The 18,014-nt window shown below is 42.1% G+C and overlaps 1 protein-coding gene across 1 annotated transcript; it reads right to left on the bottom strand.

Moving 5' to 3' along the window:
* Positions 1–1,300: 1,300 nt before the first annotated feature.
* sass6 (SAS-6 centriolar assembly protein) lies at positions 1,301–17,006 on the bottom strand. The gene is made up of 16 exons (XM_039812354.1): positions 16,777–17,006; positions 13,336–13,396; positions 13,122–13,201; positions 12,923–13,027; positions 12,027–12,195; positions 11,190–11,267; positions 10,139–10,258; positions 9,798–9,989; positions 8,365–8,559; positions 7,651–7,740; positions 6,859–7,038; positions 5,562–5,643; positions 3,635–3,738; positions 3,387–3,466; positions 3,199–3,290; positions 1,301–1,628 (listed from the first exon to the last, which is right to left on the bottom strand). Exons 1-16 carry the CDS (start codon positions 16,836–16,838, stop codon positions 1,576–1,578), a joined length of 1,743 nt encoding a protein of 580 aa, XP_039668288.1. The 5' UTR covers positions 16,839–17,006; the 3' UTR covers positions 1,301–1,575.
* Between the last annotated feature and the right edge of the window lie 1,008 nt (positions 17,007–18,014).

Below are 18,014 nucleotides of genomic sequence, written 5' to 3'. Positions count from 1 at the left end.
ATTTGATCAGCTCATACATAAAGCTTTCTTAATATATTATTTTGAAGCAGCATTTGTGTACAGTAAGTTCTCTTTTAAGGTAAAGTCCACACTAAACGATGTACGATGAACATTAAAACCAGCTAGTTTGACACTAAAGCTGTATCAATGTTTGGTTGCACCACAGAGACGTGAGGTGGATCTTAGTTACAGTGGCGTAGTCAACTAACCAGAATATTGTCAGGAATCCAATCCATAAAAAGCACAATTCTTGATGCAGTGTTTATTATTATAATCATTATTATATTAATAATTGCTACAAGGCTAAAGCTAAGCTGGGCTCGTATAACAAAGACACATAGCTACTAAAGGCTAACCTAGCTCATTAATGGTATGGTCTCCTTTCCCTGCATGTTGCATTTAACGTGAGACCTAAACTGACCTGGATGAGTGTATGTCTTTCCTACTTCTAGAGGGGTTGTGCTTTGTTAAACTGACTCACCCAGCCGCTGTTTTGTTAGCGTCTGAAGATGGCTGCTTCGGTGACGACGCCGGATTGAGCGACCTCTGCTCCAGGTCCTTTGCTCCTTGTCCTCTGAGGGCGTCCTCGTCAGGCCAACATTAAAACTAGTCCAAGTTTGAACGTACACACAGCTGGTGCAACCCAGTGCTGGATTGTACCATGGGAGTATTAGACTATTTCCATGTTAAAGTGTAATCATCAATAAATTGATAAATCAAAAAAATTACCATAAACTGATGAATTAAATCAGCTTTAAAACTAACAAAAATAATATCAAATTTTACAAATTGGGTACGTAGTCATGATTGTAGTCAATGGAATTGTACTTGTTATTCCACATACCTGTGTCTCTATCATACAGCTCAGTGTATCTTAAATCTCAGTGTACTGAAGTGTTGTTTTTTTTAAAGAGCTATCTAAGAACGTGTTTGTGGGTCACCCATATAGCCTATCAAAGTAGAGGCAGCATCAGTGACGTCACCCAGTGGTTTGTGGACTGGGAGACGCGAGTTAGCATTTTGGCCATCTTGGTATTTTGGAGCCAGAATTGAACAGGTTTGGATGAGAACAAGACACACAAGGAGTCTGGCCAATCACAGCCCCTGCAGCTGCTCCGTGTGTGGGGCTCCATTTAAGTTTTAAGGTGTTTCAATGACAACAGATGACTAGAATGAAATACTAACCTTAACAAATATTGAACAGCACAAATATTTACATTTTACACATTTTCAATATTTGATGGGGACTTGAAGGGAGACAAAATAAATGAAATGTAGATGTAAAACCAGGAGATACAGATGGGATGAAAAAACTGTTTATTAAAGACTACACTTCATAACAAATACAGACAACAAAAAGAATATAAACAATAACAAACTTAAGATACTATTATTTTAATTTGAAGACTTGGACGCATTCTCCATGATCACTGGAATCCAGCATACAGAAGGTTTTAACAGCATTTCCTGTATGCGTATAACATCAGCACACAAAAATTAAAACATATACTTAAGGACAAGTGAGTTCTGAACAGAAGCCATGACGGATGGGGGGGGGGGGGTCTTCCATTTTGCTCATGCAGAGAAGTAAGCAGACACTACGGATGGCTTTGCTGGCTGAGGGAACTCTGAAAAGGAAAATTATGTTGTTGACTTCCACATTACTACAACACTTTGTCTGCATTCCTTTAAACCAATCACAATGGTCTTGGGTGATGAGACGCGGTCTCAGGAAGGAACTTCCCCGCATAAGAAAACGCCACAAACAATATTAAATGAAGAACACAATACAGTAACATGAGCTATTTAAATTAGCTGGATACATGGTTAAACCTCATTAGCTCCTACCACGGTATCTCCGTGTGTACTTCATCCACAGCAAACCCACCGATCGCTACCAAAACGTCCCAATTTGAGAGGAAACGCCCTAAACATATTCTTTGTATATATCTTTACAATCATTCCCTTAAAGAAACAAGCAGGCCTGTCTTGTTGCATCATCCAAATTTGTTCTAAACTTGACATTTTCAGCGTGTAGCTTACAAGCTTGAAGCTTGTTGTTGTTTCCCAAAGAGAACAGAGTTTGAGAACGGAAACGCAGAGAGAGGAAGGATGTCAGGCTTTATCCTGGAAACGTACTTCCGTTGATCCAGACTACACATGCACTAACAGACAGGAACATTATATAAATGACCAAAACAAAGAACAGAGACGCTCTAATTACAACACACACAGAGGAAGTGGGACTTTATTTTCTGCTCAGAGCGCCATTACTTCACTATATGTTTACAGAGCTAATATTAGTTTGCTGCTATATTAATTGTCTGAATTTCGAGTACAGAACCCTTGAAGAGGCTTCTTAAAAAAGACAACACGGAGTAGCTTGCTCGTGCCTGCTAGCGCGGCTAAGGGAACTACCACACCGATCGACACTGCCAAGCCTCCTACTCACCAACACCAGATTGATCACACACAAAATGGATGAGCTACAAATACACACGGAACTGCTGCGTGATATTTTGGCTGAACACACTTATCACAGACGGCAGCTAACAGGGCGAGCTAGCTACCAGCAGGATAGAGACAGGGTAGGTGAATTAAAACAACGTCGGAGTTGAAAACGCATCTTGTTGTCACGTAAGGGCCCTGTTCATGTTGCACAGACATTTTAATTGCATTTCATGTCTTTTAAGAGGCACAAAGGCACTCTAAAACCTGCCCCAACAACTGCCGTTTTAGCTCAGTGGAAGCTTGTACACGTAGCTGCAGCTACTCTGTGTTGACTGCACCAATTCGGGTCGTTTTTGTTGTTTTTTTTCAATCGAAAGTACACGCATATTTATAGCGTTCAAGATTAACATAAAAATTGGCTAGATTCCTCCTTTAAAGAAGTGTTAAATTTGTGACCGAATTTGGTGTGTCGTTACCTTGTAGGGCTGTTCTTTATTAAATAGGGATACTAGTTTAGTTGTACTGTACAGTAACTTGGAAGTAGTCTTACAAACCAACATGAAACAGAATCATGAAAAGGTCGTGGATCTAGTCCTGCCTGTAAGAATGATCTTTCTGCCAAATGGCCGACCTCTGCTCTCACACCAAACACTTTGAAATACTGACGCTGGAAGACATGATTTTCTCTGACACAGCGGCCAAATCAAACCAGTATTCACTGTTCGATGGATATTGTAATGAGGTTACCTTTGCTAAGCAGATTAGAGGACAGACCATAGATTGGGATGCTATCATCTCTCCTCTCAAAGTACTTTGAATCCAGACCTGCAGAGTCTCCCCTGAGAACACACACAAAGACACAGAGTTAGGTAATAAAATAAAAGGGTTTCTGAATCTGACACGACAACTGGCTGCCCGTCAAGAACTAAACTCACGTGTGTCTGGCAGGCAGCTGTGCTGATCTCTGTTCAGCAGGAGTCCCATCAAGTCTGCCTGTCTGAGGATAAAACTGGGCCTGGGGGGGGGGGAACAAAAAAAATACACACACCACATCTGTAACTGACCTCAGCATTAACACTTGGGACATTTCTAGGTCACGTCCTGTTTTTCATGTGAGGCACGTGGCTTTAACATGATAACTGATGTAAGGTATATAATGTGTGTTTGGTTCCGTTTCTCCTACCCTCAGTCCAGTTGTTGTGGGCAGAAGTGAAGGACTGTCCACAGATTCCTGAGACTTCCTGGACAGCTGCTTCTCATTCAGCTGCTTGTTAAGCCAATTGATAACTGTGGTTAAAAGACAAACACAACAGAAGATGAGTCGTGGTCAAAAAACGGACCAGGTCGGGCGTCTGGATAGCTCAGTTGGCTAGAGCGGGTGCCCATGTACTGTATAGAGGGTTTACGCCTTGACGCAGCGGGTCTGGGTTCGACTCCGGCCTGCGGCCCTTTGCTGCATATCGTTCCCCCTCTTTCTCTTTCCATGTCTTCTGCTGTCCTGTCCAAATGAAGGCTGAAAATGCCCCAAAACATAAAAAAAAGGTCCAGGTCCTTTGATCTTCAAACTAGTACACTCCCATAGATTGTGGATTTTTATTGAAGGAGATGTTCGTAATTTTAACATTTCACCAAAGTAATTTGTGTAAAAAACAAAACAAACTATGAGACAAACTATTATTCAAGTGAGTATTTTCGTGAGTCTTCAAAACATGTCAGGAGTGGCTCTTCTCTCCGTCTCCCCCTGGAATAATAACCAATCACTGTGCAGTTAGGCAGCGAACGCTCCGCCCTCATTGGTCCGATCACATCAGCCTCGACAGAGAAAGCAGGGGGACACTCCTCTAACGGCTGGATAAAGGTTGTGTTTGCAGGCATCAAAACGTCAGTCTGAACTCCGGTGGAACGGACGTTGTTATGTAGCATCCGTGAATGTTAGCATCAGCAGGCTAACTGATGAGTGGGCTATGTTACACCTGAGTTACACACTGCACATCTGTTCGTGTGCGCAGCAAGAGTCAAGAGTCAAGTAGTAGTAGTCAAGAGTACAGTAACCTGTAATAAAGTTTCATCTCAGTTTTAACTGTGTACCAGTTCTCACCGAGACTGTGCAGTTGCTCAGATCTGATTGGGTAAAGACAAGTATACGGAGCAGTCTGAGTGGAAGTAGGTCAAGCCGTGGTTCACCCTCTCTGCCAGCAGACGGCAGCACAGCCACAGGATTCTGTCTGTCTACAGCGGGGATTGCTGTCCATTTCATTTGGGATTTCATGTTTATGGTTTATTTTTAACTTATCAATATACAACATGTATTTTAAATTTGTATGTACAGTGCTAAGCATAACTGAATACAATCATGCTAAAGTTGACTAAAAAGAGGAATTAAAAAAATCATCTTTTGTAAATTGATCTAAATGCCTTAATTAAAAATATATGAGGAAAAATCCAACCTTTAAGGACACCAATTTTCTTTGTGAATGGATAATGTATCATAAATAAATAAATAAATATTCTTCCTTAAAATACAGGGGGCATAAGTCAGTACACCCCTATGTCAAATTCCCATAGAGGAAGGCAGATTTTTTTATTTTAAAAAGGCCAGTTATTTCATGGATCCAGGATACTATGCATCCTGATAAAGTTCCCTTGGCCTTTGAAATTAAAATAGCCCCCCCCCACATCATCACATACCCTTCACCATACCTAGAGATTGGCATGGGGTACTTTCCATAAGATCATCTCTCAATGCAAATCAAACTAGCTATTAGGCTAACTGAAATAAAACCATGCCAATCTCAATATATCTCTATACATGCCAAGGTATAGACATAGCAATTTCTTTTGTTAAAAAAACAAACAAAAAAACCACAGAAATTATGAGTTATTTTGACTAATTGTTGAGATCAAAAGGATGTTGAGTGGATCACACAATGGTGTATGTCAAAGTTCAGTCAGGAGACGGTTTTAAAACCATTAAAAAAAATGTAAATGCTATGAAATTGAATAAAACACCTAAAATTCTAATTCATAAAAAAAAAAAAAAAAAACTTTGAAACTGGGTCAAATAGACCCGAGAACAACACAAGGGTTAAATGAGAGACACGCTTCCTCACCGTTCTCATTGGTTTTTAACACCTCTCTGCTTTCATTTAGCTTCTGTACAGTCGTCTCCAACTGCTCCTTCAGCCTGGACGCCTGCAACATACAAACTACGTTTTCATCCACTTCATATCAAAATCAGTTATGTTGTATTCATGTGTGCTGGTGTTGGCATATGTAAGACAAGACACGACAAGCTACGTTTCCAGTGTGAAGGCCCCGCAAGTTGTCGTGGTGCGTGGTCGTGGACCTCTGAATTTTTGTAACTACGCGCCCACCGCAGGCGCTGCGCTTTCAGTTCAACACGGTCGGCTGGGAAGAACCGGTTATCCTGCACAAACATCTGTACGATTGCTGAGGCCGATACGATAAAAGTGATCATATTAATGTAAACAAAAGGCTTTAGTTTTACTTGGACACTTATTTTTCTTGTTGTGTGTTTGGAAATCCTTCACCATCTCTAGAATAAAGTATACTGAAAACTTAGTTTTTAAATATGTATGAAGACTACAGACCGTATGTTCTTTTTGACAGCATGTATAAGTGTGTGTGTGTGTGTGTGTGTGTGTGTGTGTGTGTGTGTGTATATATATATATACACACACACGTGTATGTGTGTATTAGGGGTGTGACGAGACACCCAGTTCACGAGACGAGACGAGACATGAGATTGGGTTCACGAGATCGAGACGAGATTTAAACACCATTTTATAGAAAACTTCAATGAAGAAATAAATAGTCCTTTATTCAATTGAAAGTCACAAAATGAAAACCGAGCACTGAAAGGTTTTGCCATACACTCAAATGACTGGCTTCTCTCCTGTATAACTAACAGTTACACCGTTACTTATTCCATATGTACGGTGGAGAGAGTCTCTTCACTCAGAGAACCAAGGTTACAACATAACTAAGCAGTTTCCAGCAGTAGTTGAGACCAAATGTTTTGTACTTGAATTTGTCATTGTACAGTAGACCGACAGAAATAAAGCTTATTTTACTATTGTTTCCCATTGCACACTCAACGGATGATTTTTGTGAAGACAGATGCGGAACTCTAACGTTCTAACGCTGGGTTTTACAGGCAGCTTTTTTTCTTCCGCTATCGCTCTGCAAAAGTAAACGCAGAGTCAACTTTGGGGAACGGGCGGGGGATTTTCTATGTTAATTTCGAGGCAGCTGCTCTGCACTTGTGTACCAATATCGCAAGACACTTTTTACCTTGTTTACCCACATTTAATCTCGCGAGATCTCGTGGGGACGACGTGTGTATGTGTATGTGTGCGTGCATGTGAAGTGTGTGTGAAGACCTACCTGCTCCTCCTTGGTGCTGAGCTGCTGCCGAGTGCTCTGCAGATCCTTTTCAACGTTCTCCAGTTTTTCAGAGGTTTCTTGGAGGACCTTCTCCTGGGTCACGGTCACCGTGTTCTTGACTTTGATTTTTCCAACCAGGCCTCGAACGTCGCCCTGCAGCTTCTTAATGATGCCGTTAGCCTGGGCTCAAAACAAAAGAGGAGGAAGAAACAGACAGTGCAGTTATACACTAAATTTATTAGGTACACCACCAGGTGTTGATATCATTATTATTATTAATCTTTGATGTGATCCACATAGCAGGTGTGTTTGTGGTGGACCCAGGCGGGTGGAGATGGACTGACAAACATGGCCTGATCCTGATATTGTGTATTTACATGTATATGTATTAGAGCTGGGCGATTTGTTTCCCTAAAAAAAATAGATTTTTTTAATAAAAAACTCGATTTACGATTCGATTTCCCCCCCTTCCATTTAAAACAAAATAACTGCGAACTGTAAATATATTTTAAAAATATATATTTATTAAAGTGCATCAATATAAACACAATTGCAAAGGCAAACCCTTTCTCTAAGTGAAAAGTCACTGTGCAGTGTGCAACAAAGATTGTTAAACATCCAAATTATTTATACTGTATTTGGATTAAAAAAAAAAAAACTAAAAAAATAGATTTTTTGAAAATATGAATCGATTTGACCTACCAACTCGATTTTTAAATCAAATCGATTTTTTTTCCCAGCCCTAATGTGTATACTGTAGCAGAGGGGCAGCATGCATGCAGCTTCACAAACCTTTATCAGCTCCTCAGACAGGGATTTCACCGTGGCCTCGAGCTTTTTTATCTGACCGTCTTTACTTTCAGCATTTTCTTCCATTGATTCCTAAAGACAAAAGACATAGGACGTTAAGATTAGACTGAATAACCTTAACAATACTCCTCCCCCTCCACCCCCCTCCTTCTTTCTCTCTTCTATGGATGATGTATCACTTCCTTGTTGTTGACCGTAGCACATCGATAACAGAACTCCACAGATTAGTGTAACACAGTACAGGTGTGCAAGCAACAGCCAACAAAGACCCTGAAGAAGACCCGTCAGCCATTGTAAATGCATACTTCCATGTCAAATAAAGAACTTTTCATCAGGGCACAAAGCCTCAAGAGTGCCTTGGATGATTTGCATGTGAGAGCAGATTCTAGCCGTTCAGTGAGCTCTTCACAAGATGGAAGACGCACAGCACACCTAAATAATAATAATAACGAAAACACCTGAAGTATCCAAAGAGCACCTGTGCAGTATGTGATCACCACAAAGAGCCTGTAAGAATGAGTCTGGTGTTCTTCCGGACCAACTAATCAGAGTGAACTGAATGCATGGGTTGGTGCGGAGGTGTTCGTATGTGTGTGTTCGTGTGTGTTCGTACTGAAGAATAAAAACGCGTTTAAAAATGATTTGATTTTGGACTCCCTGTCCCCGTTTTGCTGTGGCCTCGGCGAGCTGCTGTACCTTCTGCTGCTGCGTGGCTTCCAGCACGTCTTTGGTGCGGCGCATCAGCTGATCCTTGTCTTTGACCTCCTGCTCCAGAACGGCCACCCTCATCTGCAGCTGGCTCAGCGCTCGCTCGCCATCATGGACCGCCGAGTCCAGAGCGCCGTTCTCCCTCCGCAGAGACAGGAGCTGCTGCTTGGACCGCTGGCACTCCTACACACACACACACACACACACACACACACACACACACACACACACACACACACACACACACACACACACACACACACACACACACACACACACACACACACACACACACACACACACAAAATGTATCAAACTACAGAGTGATACCAGCTGATTCTGCAGCTTTATACGGACTTTCAGCTCAGAGTTGATCGGTCTGTTTGGTTCTCTCTCAGCAGCTGTTTTGCTGTCAAAAGCCTCAGCACTCAGGTGCTCCAGCTGTGTGAAGTTCAAACGTAGACTAGTTTGAACGTAAGTTCTAACTTAGGTCAGAGTTATCGGGGTACTAACATGTTGGTTGCACCTGCTGAAATAGTTCTGATGTAGGCATAAGTTACAACCTAAATCTTACAGCGCGCCCTCAGTAGGTGTTAAAAAGCGGTTGTCATGGCGGCATCCTTTTGACAGGTGGGATAACGTGGAGGGTAAGGAGGAGTGACCGGCTGATTTGTATCAGCAATATTGAGTATATAGCTCTCTCTTGGAGATACAGAGGATTACTGACTAGCTGTTAGCTTCTTAGCTATTGCAGAGCAAAATGTTCAAAGACAATTGGGAACAAGAGACAACACAGTAATAATAATAATAATAATAATAATAATAATAATAATAATAATAATAATAATAAATCAAGAAAAGGGCTTTTCACCGATTGGCTGCGGGGAGTGAAACATTATTTTCCGTGACAATATTCTGTTTAGTGTGGACTTTACTAAGATGAACCTTACGTCTCTGTGGTGCAACCAAACATCAACACAAGTTTAGTATCAAACTAGCTGGTTTCAACGTATGGGTTAGGCCACGTCCACACGTACCAAAACAATCTCCACATAAGCGATAAAATTGTTGAATATTACAATAACAAAGAGATATTGTTGCATTTCAGCTGCTTTCAGTATTCTGCTGAAATAAAAAAAAAAATAATAATAAAAAAGGAAATAATTTCTAACATTCTTTCATTAAACAAATGTATTAAAAACATTTAATTGAATATAAAAAGGCACCACAAAAAACAAAATGATGAATTTCTCCTGATATTTTCTTTCAACCAACACAACAACAACAACAAAAATCGGTGTCTTTCGTGATGTGTATATTGCGCCAGTTGATATCGTGAGGACGATAAAAAAGTAAATAAAATGTAACTATATATTGTGCAGCCCTAGTATGGGCCCAGCAGTCATTCCCGGTGCACTCACCTCCTCGGCGCCCACTAATTTGATCTTCAGGTCCCTGATGAGCGCCTCGTTCTTGTACTTCCTCTCGGTCAGCTCTCTGCTGGAGGCCTCCAGCTCCGACACGCGGCTCTGAAGCTGCTGGCTGCTCTGCTTATGAGCGGTCTCCAGCTCGTGGCGGAGCTGCTCCGTCTGCTGCTGAAGCCTGCTCTGGTACTGAAACACAGCGGGAAGACACAAACGGCTCTCACAAGTCCAGCGTCATGGGTGACCAGTCCAGCGTCACAGACCGAGCAGCCTCGGTGTGTTCCTAACCCAATAAATCCCTACATGTGGCAGAGAGATGGGCAGATGAGGCGTCTTACCTCCGCAGCCTTCTCTCGCTCCGATTGTAACTCCTGAGAATGGCGGCTGGACAGAGAGCTGCTCTGACTCGTCCACTCTGAACGCAGTTTGTCCAACTCTTTAGTCTTCTCGGAGAGAGTCTGTGAGGGAAAAACAGACGCGTTGAGATAAGTTCCGGTTCTTTTTATAACCACCGCAATAAGTGGACTACACTTTACACAGGGATTAACAGACAAAGAGCGTTACAGCTGGCCTCTCATTAAGCCTGGTACAGACGTCAGGATAATTAGGCCAATTTTAGCCCCGATTCACCCCTCCCGACAATTTTAAGGATGCTCCGATTATCGTAAAATAATCTGATCAGATATTCCTGCCGTGTGTGGTGTGTTAAGACTGCTCTCGTCTGCTTGGAAGGACGTCGGGACCGCTCCGATCTCAAATCGGGGATATCCAACATGTTGGATTTATTTGGCCCGATTTCTCCTCGTGTGTGGTGTCCCCTGGGGACAAACGAGCATGCAGCCTGTGTAAAATAAATAAAGTCGATGGGCATAACTACATCCACAACTGCAGTCCACCATAGTACATGGAAACGAATATATGAACGTTTATTAATCTGTGTAATACCTAACGACATTTCTATGAGAAAAAACAAATCACCTCCATATCATGATGTAGCAAGTATAGTCCATGCTCGCGTTGTCTTCTTTGACCATCGCCTTTTCTTTTGATAACGTTTCTTTTCGGTTAAAAACACACTACAAACTATCGCCACTGCATCCTCTTCGTCCGCAATGATCGTTTACTCTGAAGTCACGTTTGATCTCGAGGGATTTTGCGAGATTTCCCGTCTGACCTGGGAATGCTCGGGAGTCAAATCGGTTCGTGTGTGATGTGTTGATTTTGCCGTGTGCTGCGCACCACACACTGTACGACCAAAACTGTTAGACCCGTGATTTTTTATCACCGTGTGTGGGGTCTCTCAGGATTGGAAAAATCGGCCGACAATTTTAAAATCGTCCCGTGTGAACCAGGCTTTAGATAGCAGCTGAACCTGCACAGAAAGCACACCTGCTGAGCATAACTCAGCTGCCTGGACAGATCGTCTTCGGTCTTCTTCAGCTTCATCTCCAGGGCCTGCTTCTCTGCCTGAAACATTGAGAGGACATGTCTTTGAAGGGCTGATCAGAGGATTCCACTGAAACTTTTACTTTAAGGTTCATCAGCGGAGGCCTGTAATTCCCTAACATATTCATGTGAAGGTTTGCATACAGTGCTGCTCATGAGTTTAGGAACCCATGCTAAAGTTGACTAAAAAGAGGAATAAACCCACATTGTCACATACCCTTCACCATACCTAGAGATTGGCATGGGGTACTTTCCATAAAATCATCTCTCAATGCAAATCAAACCAGCTATCAGGCTAACTGAAATAAAACCATGCCAATCTCTAGGTATGGTGAAGGGTATGTGATGATGGGGGGGCGGGCTATTTTAATTCCAAAGGCACTTTATCAGGATGCATAGTATCCTGGATCCATGAAATAACTGGCCTTTAAAAATAAAACTCTTCCTGCCTCTATGGGAATTTAACATAGGGGTGTACTTACTTAGGCCCCCTGTATTTTAAGGAAGAACATTTATTTATTTACGATACATTATTCATTCACAAAGAAAATGTCCTTAAAGGTTGGATTTTTCCTCATTTTTTTTAATTAAGGCATTAAGATCAATTTCCAAAAGATGATTTTTTTTATTCCTCTTTTTAGGCAACTTTAGCATGGGTTCATAAACTTATGAGCACCACTGTTATCTGTAGATTTTCCAATTAGAAGACATTTCCCCTCAGCAGCTCTGTTTAAAAAGGCCGGACAGCATGATGATGATGATGATGATGAATTAGCCAACCTTGAGAGAGGACAGACACACTGCCAGATAGTCTTTAACCTCTTTGTCAGAGCCTGGGACCAGCCGCAGAGACAAGTGGTTCAGGTGTTTGAATGCATTGGTCTCTACAACACTGAAGCTGGCCGGCCCATCGAGCACTGCAGACGGACTGGACAGGTGCAGGAGGAACCTGAGGGAAAGGTCAGAGGTCATGTTTACACGACTACACACATCTATAGTATTTAGTCCGCCCTGCAGATTAAACTCCCACCAGCTAATTAAAGCATGCCATGTTCTCTCTGGGAGTCTGAAACTATCTAACCAACTGATCTCAGCGTTTGCACTTTTGTCTGTACCACAACACAATATACATCCATCCATCCATCCATCCATCCATCCATCGGCATCCGCTTATCCAGGGTTGGGTCGTGCGGGCAGCAGCTCTAGCAGGGGACCCCAAACTTCCCTTTCCTGAGCCACATTAACCAGCTCCGACTGGGGGATCCTGAGGCGTTCCCAGGCTAGGATGGAGATATAATCCCTCCACCTAGTCCTGGGTCTTCCGAGGCCTCCTCCCAGCTGGATGTGCCTGGAACACCTCCCTAGGGAGGCGCCCAGAGGGCATCTTTACCAGATGCCCAAACCACCTCAACCGGCTCCTTCTGACGCAAAGGAGCAGCGGCTGTACTCCCAAGCTCCTCACGGATGACGGAGCATCTCACCCTATCTCTAAGGGAGACGCCAGACACTCTCCTGAGGAGATTTCTGCCGCTTGTAACCTGGATCTCGTTCTTAGGTGATGATCACAATATTCATGATCACAATATTGACGAAAAAGAAAATAAAACAATCAACTGACGGCAATCATGTAGTGTGCAGCTGAATGTATCTGGTTGGACTGAGTGGTGTGGTGGTACCTGGGATTGTCCGACTCCTGCTCGGAACAGCACAGATTCAGCAGGTCGATAAACTTCTGAGGAAATGATGCAAAGTCTATGAGGAGCCCCTGCTGCACCTTCAGACTACACAGACAGTAAGACAGACAGGAGAGGTCAGAGAGAGGGAAACACAGCTGCTTCCTGACATCCTACAGTCTAACACTGATCACCTACTCACCTTTGGAAATCCTCTTCCGATATGGACAGGTTGAAGAGAAAGTATGGATCCACATCATCGGTGAGTCTTACTAGAAGATCCTAATACCAACAAAGAAGAAAGCCTGTCTTTAATAGCACATTGGTTACACTGAAAACCGCAGCCGCAAAGAGGCGAGAGCAAAGTTATTCTCTTACATATCATTAAAACTACCAACTGTTTATGCCAAACTCACCCTTTTGTGAACTGGACTGGTTGTCAGCTGGAGGTCAATGGTGACACGGATATTAGCTTTCCTGTAAAATAAACCGTTCAAACTGATAAAACTGGCTGCATGCGGTCTGTATCACATGGATTATTTAAAAGATATTATCGGGGATATACTGTATTATGTAACAGTTTCCAACAGCAACAAAATTAATATCTAATAATAATAACTTTACTCGAACTCCGGCCTTGTTTTTTTTCCCCCATAAGAGCGCGCGAAAAGCACAGCTGATGGCACGATGAGGAGCTGTCTATCTCTGCGCTGGAACCAGAGGAGGAACATGGACTCACATGACCCAACCCTCGTCAGCGAGGACCACCACGGACCAGCTCTGTGACGCCACCACTAGGTGTCTTGAACAGGTGGGGGTTCTTATTTACTTATCCGATACCGTGTATCCTGGCTCGCCCAGCTTCTCTGTGTACTGCACAGCACTTCCTGAGGTCTACCATCTGCTTCACCTTACTCAGCTTCAGACATCAGCACACCTCACAGCTCTACGTTGTGCCCTGTTGTTTTTGGTTATTATACATCACATTATAGCAAAGCCGCCGCGGGCCAGGTTTGGCCCGTCCTCCCTTTGTTTTGGCCCGCCATGGCATTTGACGTGACATGCTTATTCTCCTCTTATTTTGAAGGTGCTGTAACATCCGAACTGTAAGACTGCGGAACGTACATTTTGTGCAGCTAAAAAGTACTTAATCTGAGTTTTACGGCAATTTAAAGCACAGTGCTGTTAAACTTCCCTTAGGGGTGTAAGAAAAAAAAAAATCGATACACTGGAGTATCACAATATTTTATTTTGCAATACTGTATAGATTTTCAAAAACACAATATTGATTTTTTCTTTTTTGTTTATGTGCAAAAATATTCATGTTCATTCACGTTTATGTTGTGTTTAGACCCCTACCACTAGATGGCTATGCTGAGACACACCACTAGTGTCCTCGCCTAGAAGTGCCTAGCAGTGCTTAGCAGTGCTTGACTTTTAGCTAGAAGCTAACAATGTAGCTTTGGCCTACTTTAGCATATACACATTTGCTCACTAAGAACCTGAGAACCTGAGAACCACAATCCCAAACTGGCAGTTTGATTTTCTGTGTACTGAATTGTGAATCATGTCTTTTTTTAAATATTAATTTTTTCTAAAATTATACTTTAAAAAAAATCCCAATATAATCGCCTTACGCACAGTATCGAAAAATATTGCAATATATTGAATCGTGACCCACATATCGTGATACATATCGTAAGATTCTTGCCAATACACAGCCCTAACTTTCCTACTAAATTTCATATGTAAGAAACACAATACTAAATATGTATCCATGTTATATAAATTCTCCTTCAACAAAACATTAATAATCTATGTAATATTGGCACATTTTGTGCTTTATGGATAGACTTCATCTGCTTTATGGAACATCTGAGTTTCTGTGCGAACAAAAAGATTTAAAACCTCTTAACAATTTGATTTTCCTAACAAAGATGCAGATTTTTTAAATCTATTCCGGTTCTTGAAGCTTTTAAAACGAAGGTTAGTTAGGCTACTCTTATGTGTTCAACTGTTGTCAGCTGGGTCCGGGTGAGCACATGAACCATCATTCAATATTACAAACAAAAACACCACGTTCATTATTTACTAGAATCAACTGATTGCAGCCAACAGACACCAGGGGGGGTATTGCACAAAAGTAGAATTTATAAATCCAGGATAACCAATAAAGCGAGTGCTTGACCTAGGGCTGGGCGATATGGAGAAAATCAAATATCACGATATTTTTGTCCAAATATCTCGATATCGATACCGCAATGATATTGTAGTGTTGACTATTGCTGCTTTCACAAAATATTTACACAATGAGATTTTTGATAAATAATCATCAGTAATGTGGATATAATGAATAAGTGGGTAAAGGCAAATAACAGAACAGTTACAACAGTCTGGTAAGTTCAGAAAATGACATCACTTTACTGTAATGCAGCCTTTAAAACCTTAAAAAGACAACACTTATGCCATATTACGATATCCAAAATCTAAGACGATATCTAGTCTCATATCACAGTATCTATATAATATCGATATATTGCCCAGCCCTAGCTTGACCCAGTCTAATCTGTGCAGCCTGGCTTGGTGCGTTTCACGAAGGCCAAGCCAGGCTGAGGAGGAGCGACTAGGTCCAGCCAGGATGAAGTCATTTAGATAGATGCGCGTTCACGGCTTTCTTTGACAGACCGCGATGTCGAACACAGATTTCTGATTTACTGATGCTAAAATTGACAATATGCATTGTTTATTCTTTACACAGAGTGAGCAGCAGCTTCATATGTAATTATGATATGTTAAGTGATCAATTTAATGCACACTGTAAACAATTAATGTAACAGAGTGTATTCATCAGTTATCCCCCCACAAAATATAAGGTCAAAAACCATTGAGGTGTCCTCTCCCCATTGTTTTATGAATGTACAGTAGTCTACACTATATAGTTACTGGTCTAGTGAACTATGACTATAATAAGGGAGGATTGTACAATTATAAAAACCTATTATAATCGTTCAACCCTCCCAAATTATAGTCCCAGTTCACTGGAGACAACACACATTGTGTGCTAAGAATGCCAAATACAGTGCGCATGGAAGAGGAACATACATGCTCCTTTGTTAAAGAATACTAAAATAATTAAAGGTGTATTTGTGCCTGACCTGTCTGCCATTGTTAGAACCACTGACATGTGTTTAGCACTTTATATATTGTCCTTCATCATTGACTTCATTTAAAATCAGCCTTTTCCCTCCGTAATATATTCACCAAACTTCTAACAAGCAGTTTTCATACAGCAATATAACAGTAACAATGACTGTCACAACTTTAAATAATAACAGTGTTTTACTCAATAGCAACATGCACCTGTTATATTTTAATGCAGGCTGATAATAATAATAATAATAATAATAATAATAATAATAAGGTAAAACCACTGCTGAGTGAACAGAAAAGGCTTCAGGATTAAATAAATCCAGTTTAGTGTCCCTAACTCCCCATACAATGTCCTACGTGCAGTTTAGTGTCCCAAATTCCCCATACAATGTCCTTAATTAATTATGAACCTGCTAAACCACCTGTGCTACCCTACCCCTACCCCTACCCCTAACCCTAACCTGTCTCAAATAAGACCCTCATCATTTCGGACACTAAACTGCACGTAAGCCGAAACACCGTGTCTCTGACCTGTCCCCGCAGTTAATTAACCAAGTGTCTGTGACCTGTCCCCGCAGTTAATTAACCAAGTGTCTCTGACCTGTCCCCGCAGTCAAACACAGTGTCTCTGACCTGTCCCCGCAGTTAGCTAATTAACCAAGTGTCTCTGACGTGTCCCCGCAGTTAATTAACCAAGTGGCTCTGACCTGTCCTCGCAGTCCCTGGCCCTGACGTGGACGTGCAGCGTCTTGCTATACAGTGTCTCCATGTCGGACCAGAGGGAGCGGCAGAGAGTCCGTCAGTAACCCGGCTAGTGCTCCTTCACTTGGACATGTTGCTCTATCTTTCTCCGTGTTTGGATTTGGCGCTTTGAGCCGCCAACTATCGCCCTGGAAACGGAACAGGAACTCTCTTCTTCTTCTTCTTCTTCTTCTTCTTCTTCTTCTTCTTCTTCCTAATGGCGGTTGAGAGCAGCTTGTGGGCGCATTCCCGCCCCCTGCTGGTGTAGCAGAGTTTGAGCAGGAGAGCAGCAGCAAACCAAACCAAAGGGAAACTAAAGGATTCCTGTTACTAATTAAATGATGATGTACTTTCCCTGTGGTCTTTCCCAGCAGATGTCCAAAACCAACACTGTGTTAATCAATCAATCAATCAATCAGTCCTGATTCCCTTCGTGTGGTACCCATTCAGTCTTTAAGTATGCTTCACTTCAGAAACATGAGCTGCTCTGGCACAATTATACATCATGAATATACATCATTTTTATACATCGTGTGTGATGGAGATGCTGTGCTCCAGTGGACATTGGGGCTTTTACAGCCACAGTGCTCGGGGACGTTGCTTGTGTCCGTCATCTCTTGGAACGTTTCTGAATTTTCCAGGTTTTCTTTTCTGGGATGTCACAGGGAAATATACATATCTGTCCAACACCTAAACTAAACTTATGTTTACATAACACAATTTCACTCTTACAATGTAAACAATCAATATATCAATATATCCTCAATGAGAGAGCCTGATGATGATTTTAACACTTTAGAGAGCAGCAGAAGGCTGTGTGTGTGTGTGTGTGTGTGTGTGTGTGTGTCTGGCTGCTGGCCCTTCATGTAATGAGGCTGCGCTGTTTCCCTTTCAGGAAAAGACCCCAGACAAGGCCCTGTGCTCAAACAAGTGTATTAAATAAAGGGTCACGTCTTCAGTTAGTTTTCCATGTGTGGCTTTATTTTCCTGCAGACATGATGAAGCCATGACGAGGGCAGGCCTGTTGTTAATGCAGTCTTCCTCTGCTGCTGCTCTGTGTCTGCTTTGCTCTGTATCTGCTCTGCTGTGTCTGCTCTCCTCTGTGTCTGCTCTGCTCTGTGTCTGCTCTTCTTGGTGTCTCGGTGTCTGCTCTGCTCTTTTTCTGCTCTGTGTCTGCCCTGTGTGCTCTGCTCTGTGTCTGCTC

Source organism: Perca fluviatilis, chromosome 9, assembly GCF_010015445.1.
Source record: "Perca fluviatilis chromosome 9, GENO_Pfluv_1.0, whole genome shotgun sequence".
NCBI classification, from domain to species: Eukaryota; Metazoa; Chordata; class Actinopteri; order Perciformes; family Percidae; genus Perca; species Perca fluviatilis.
This window is presented reverse-complemented; position numbering and strand designations above follow the sequence as displayed.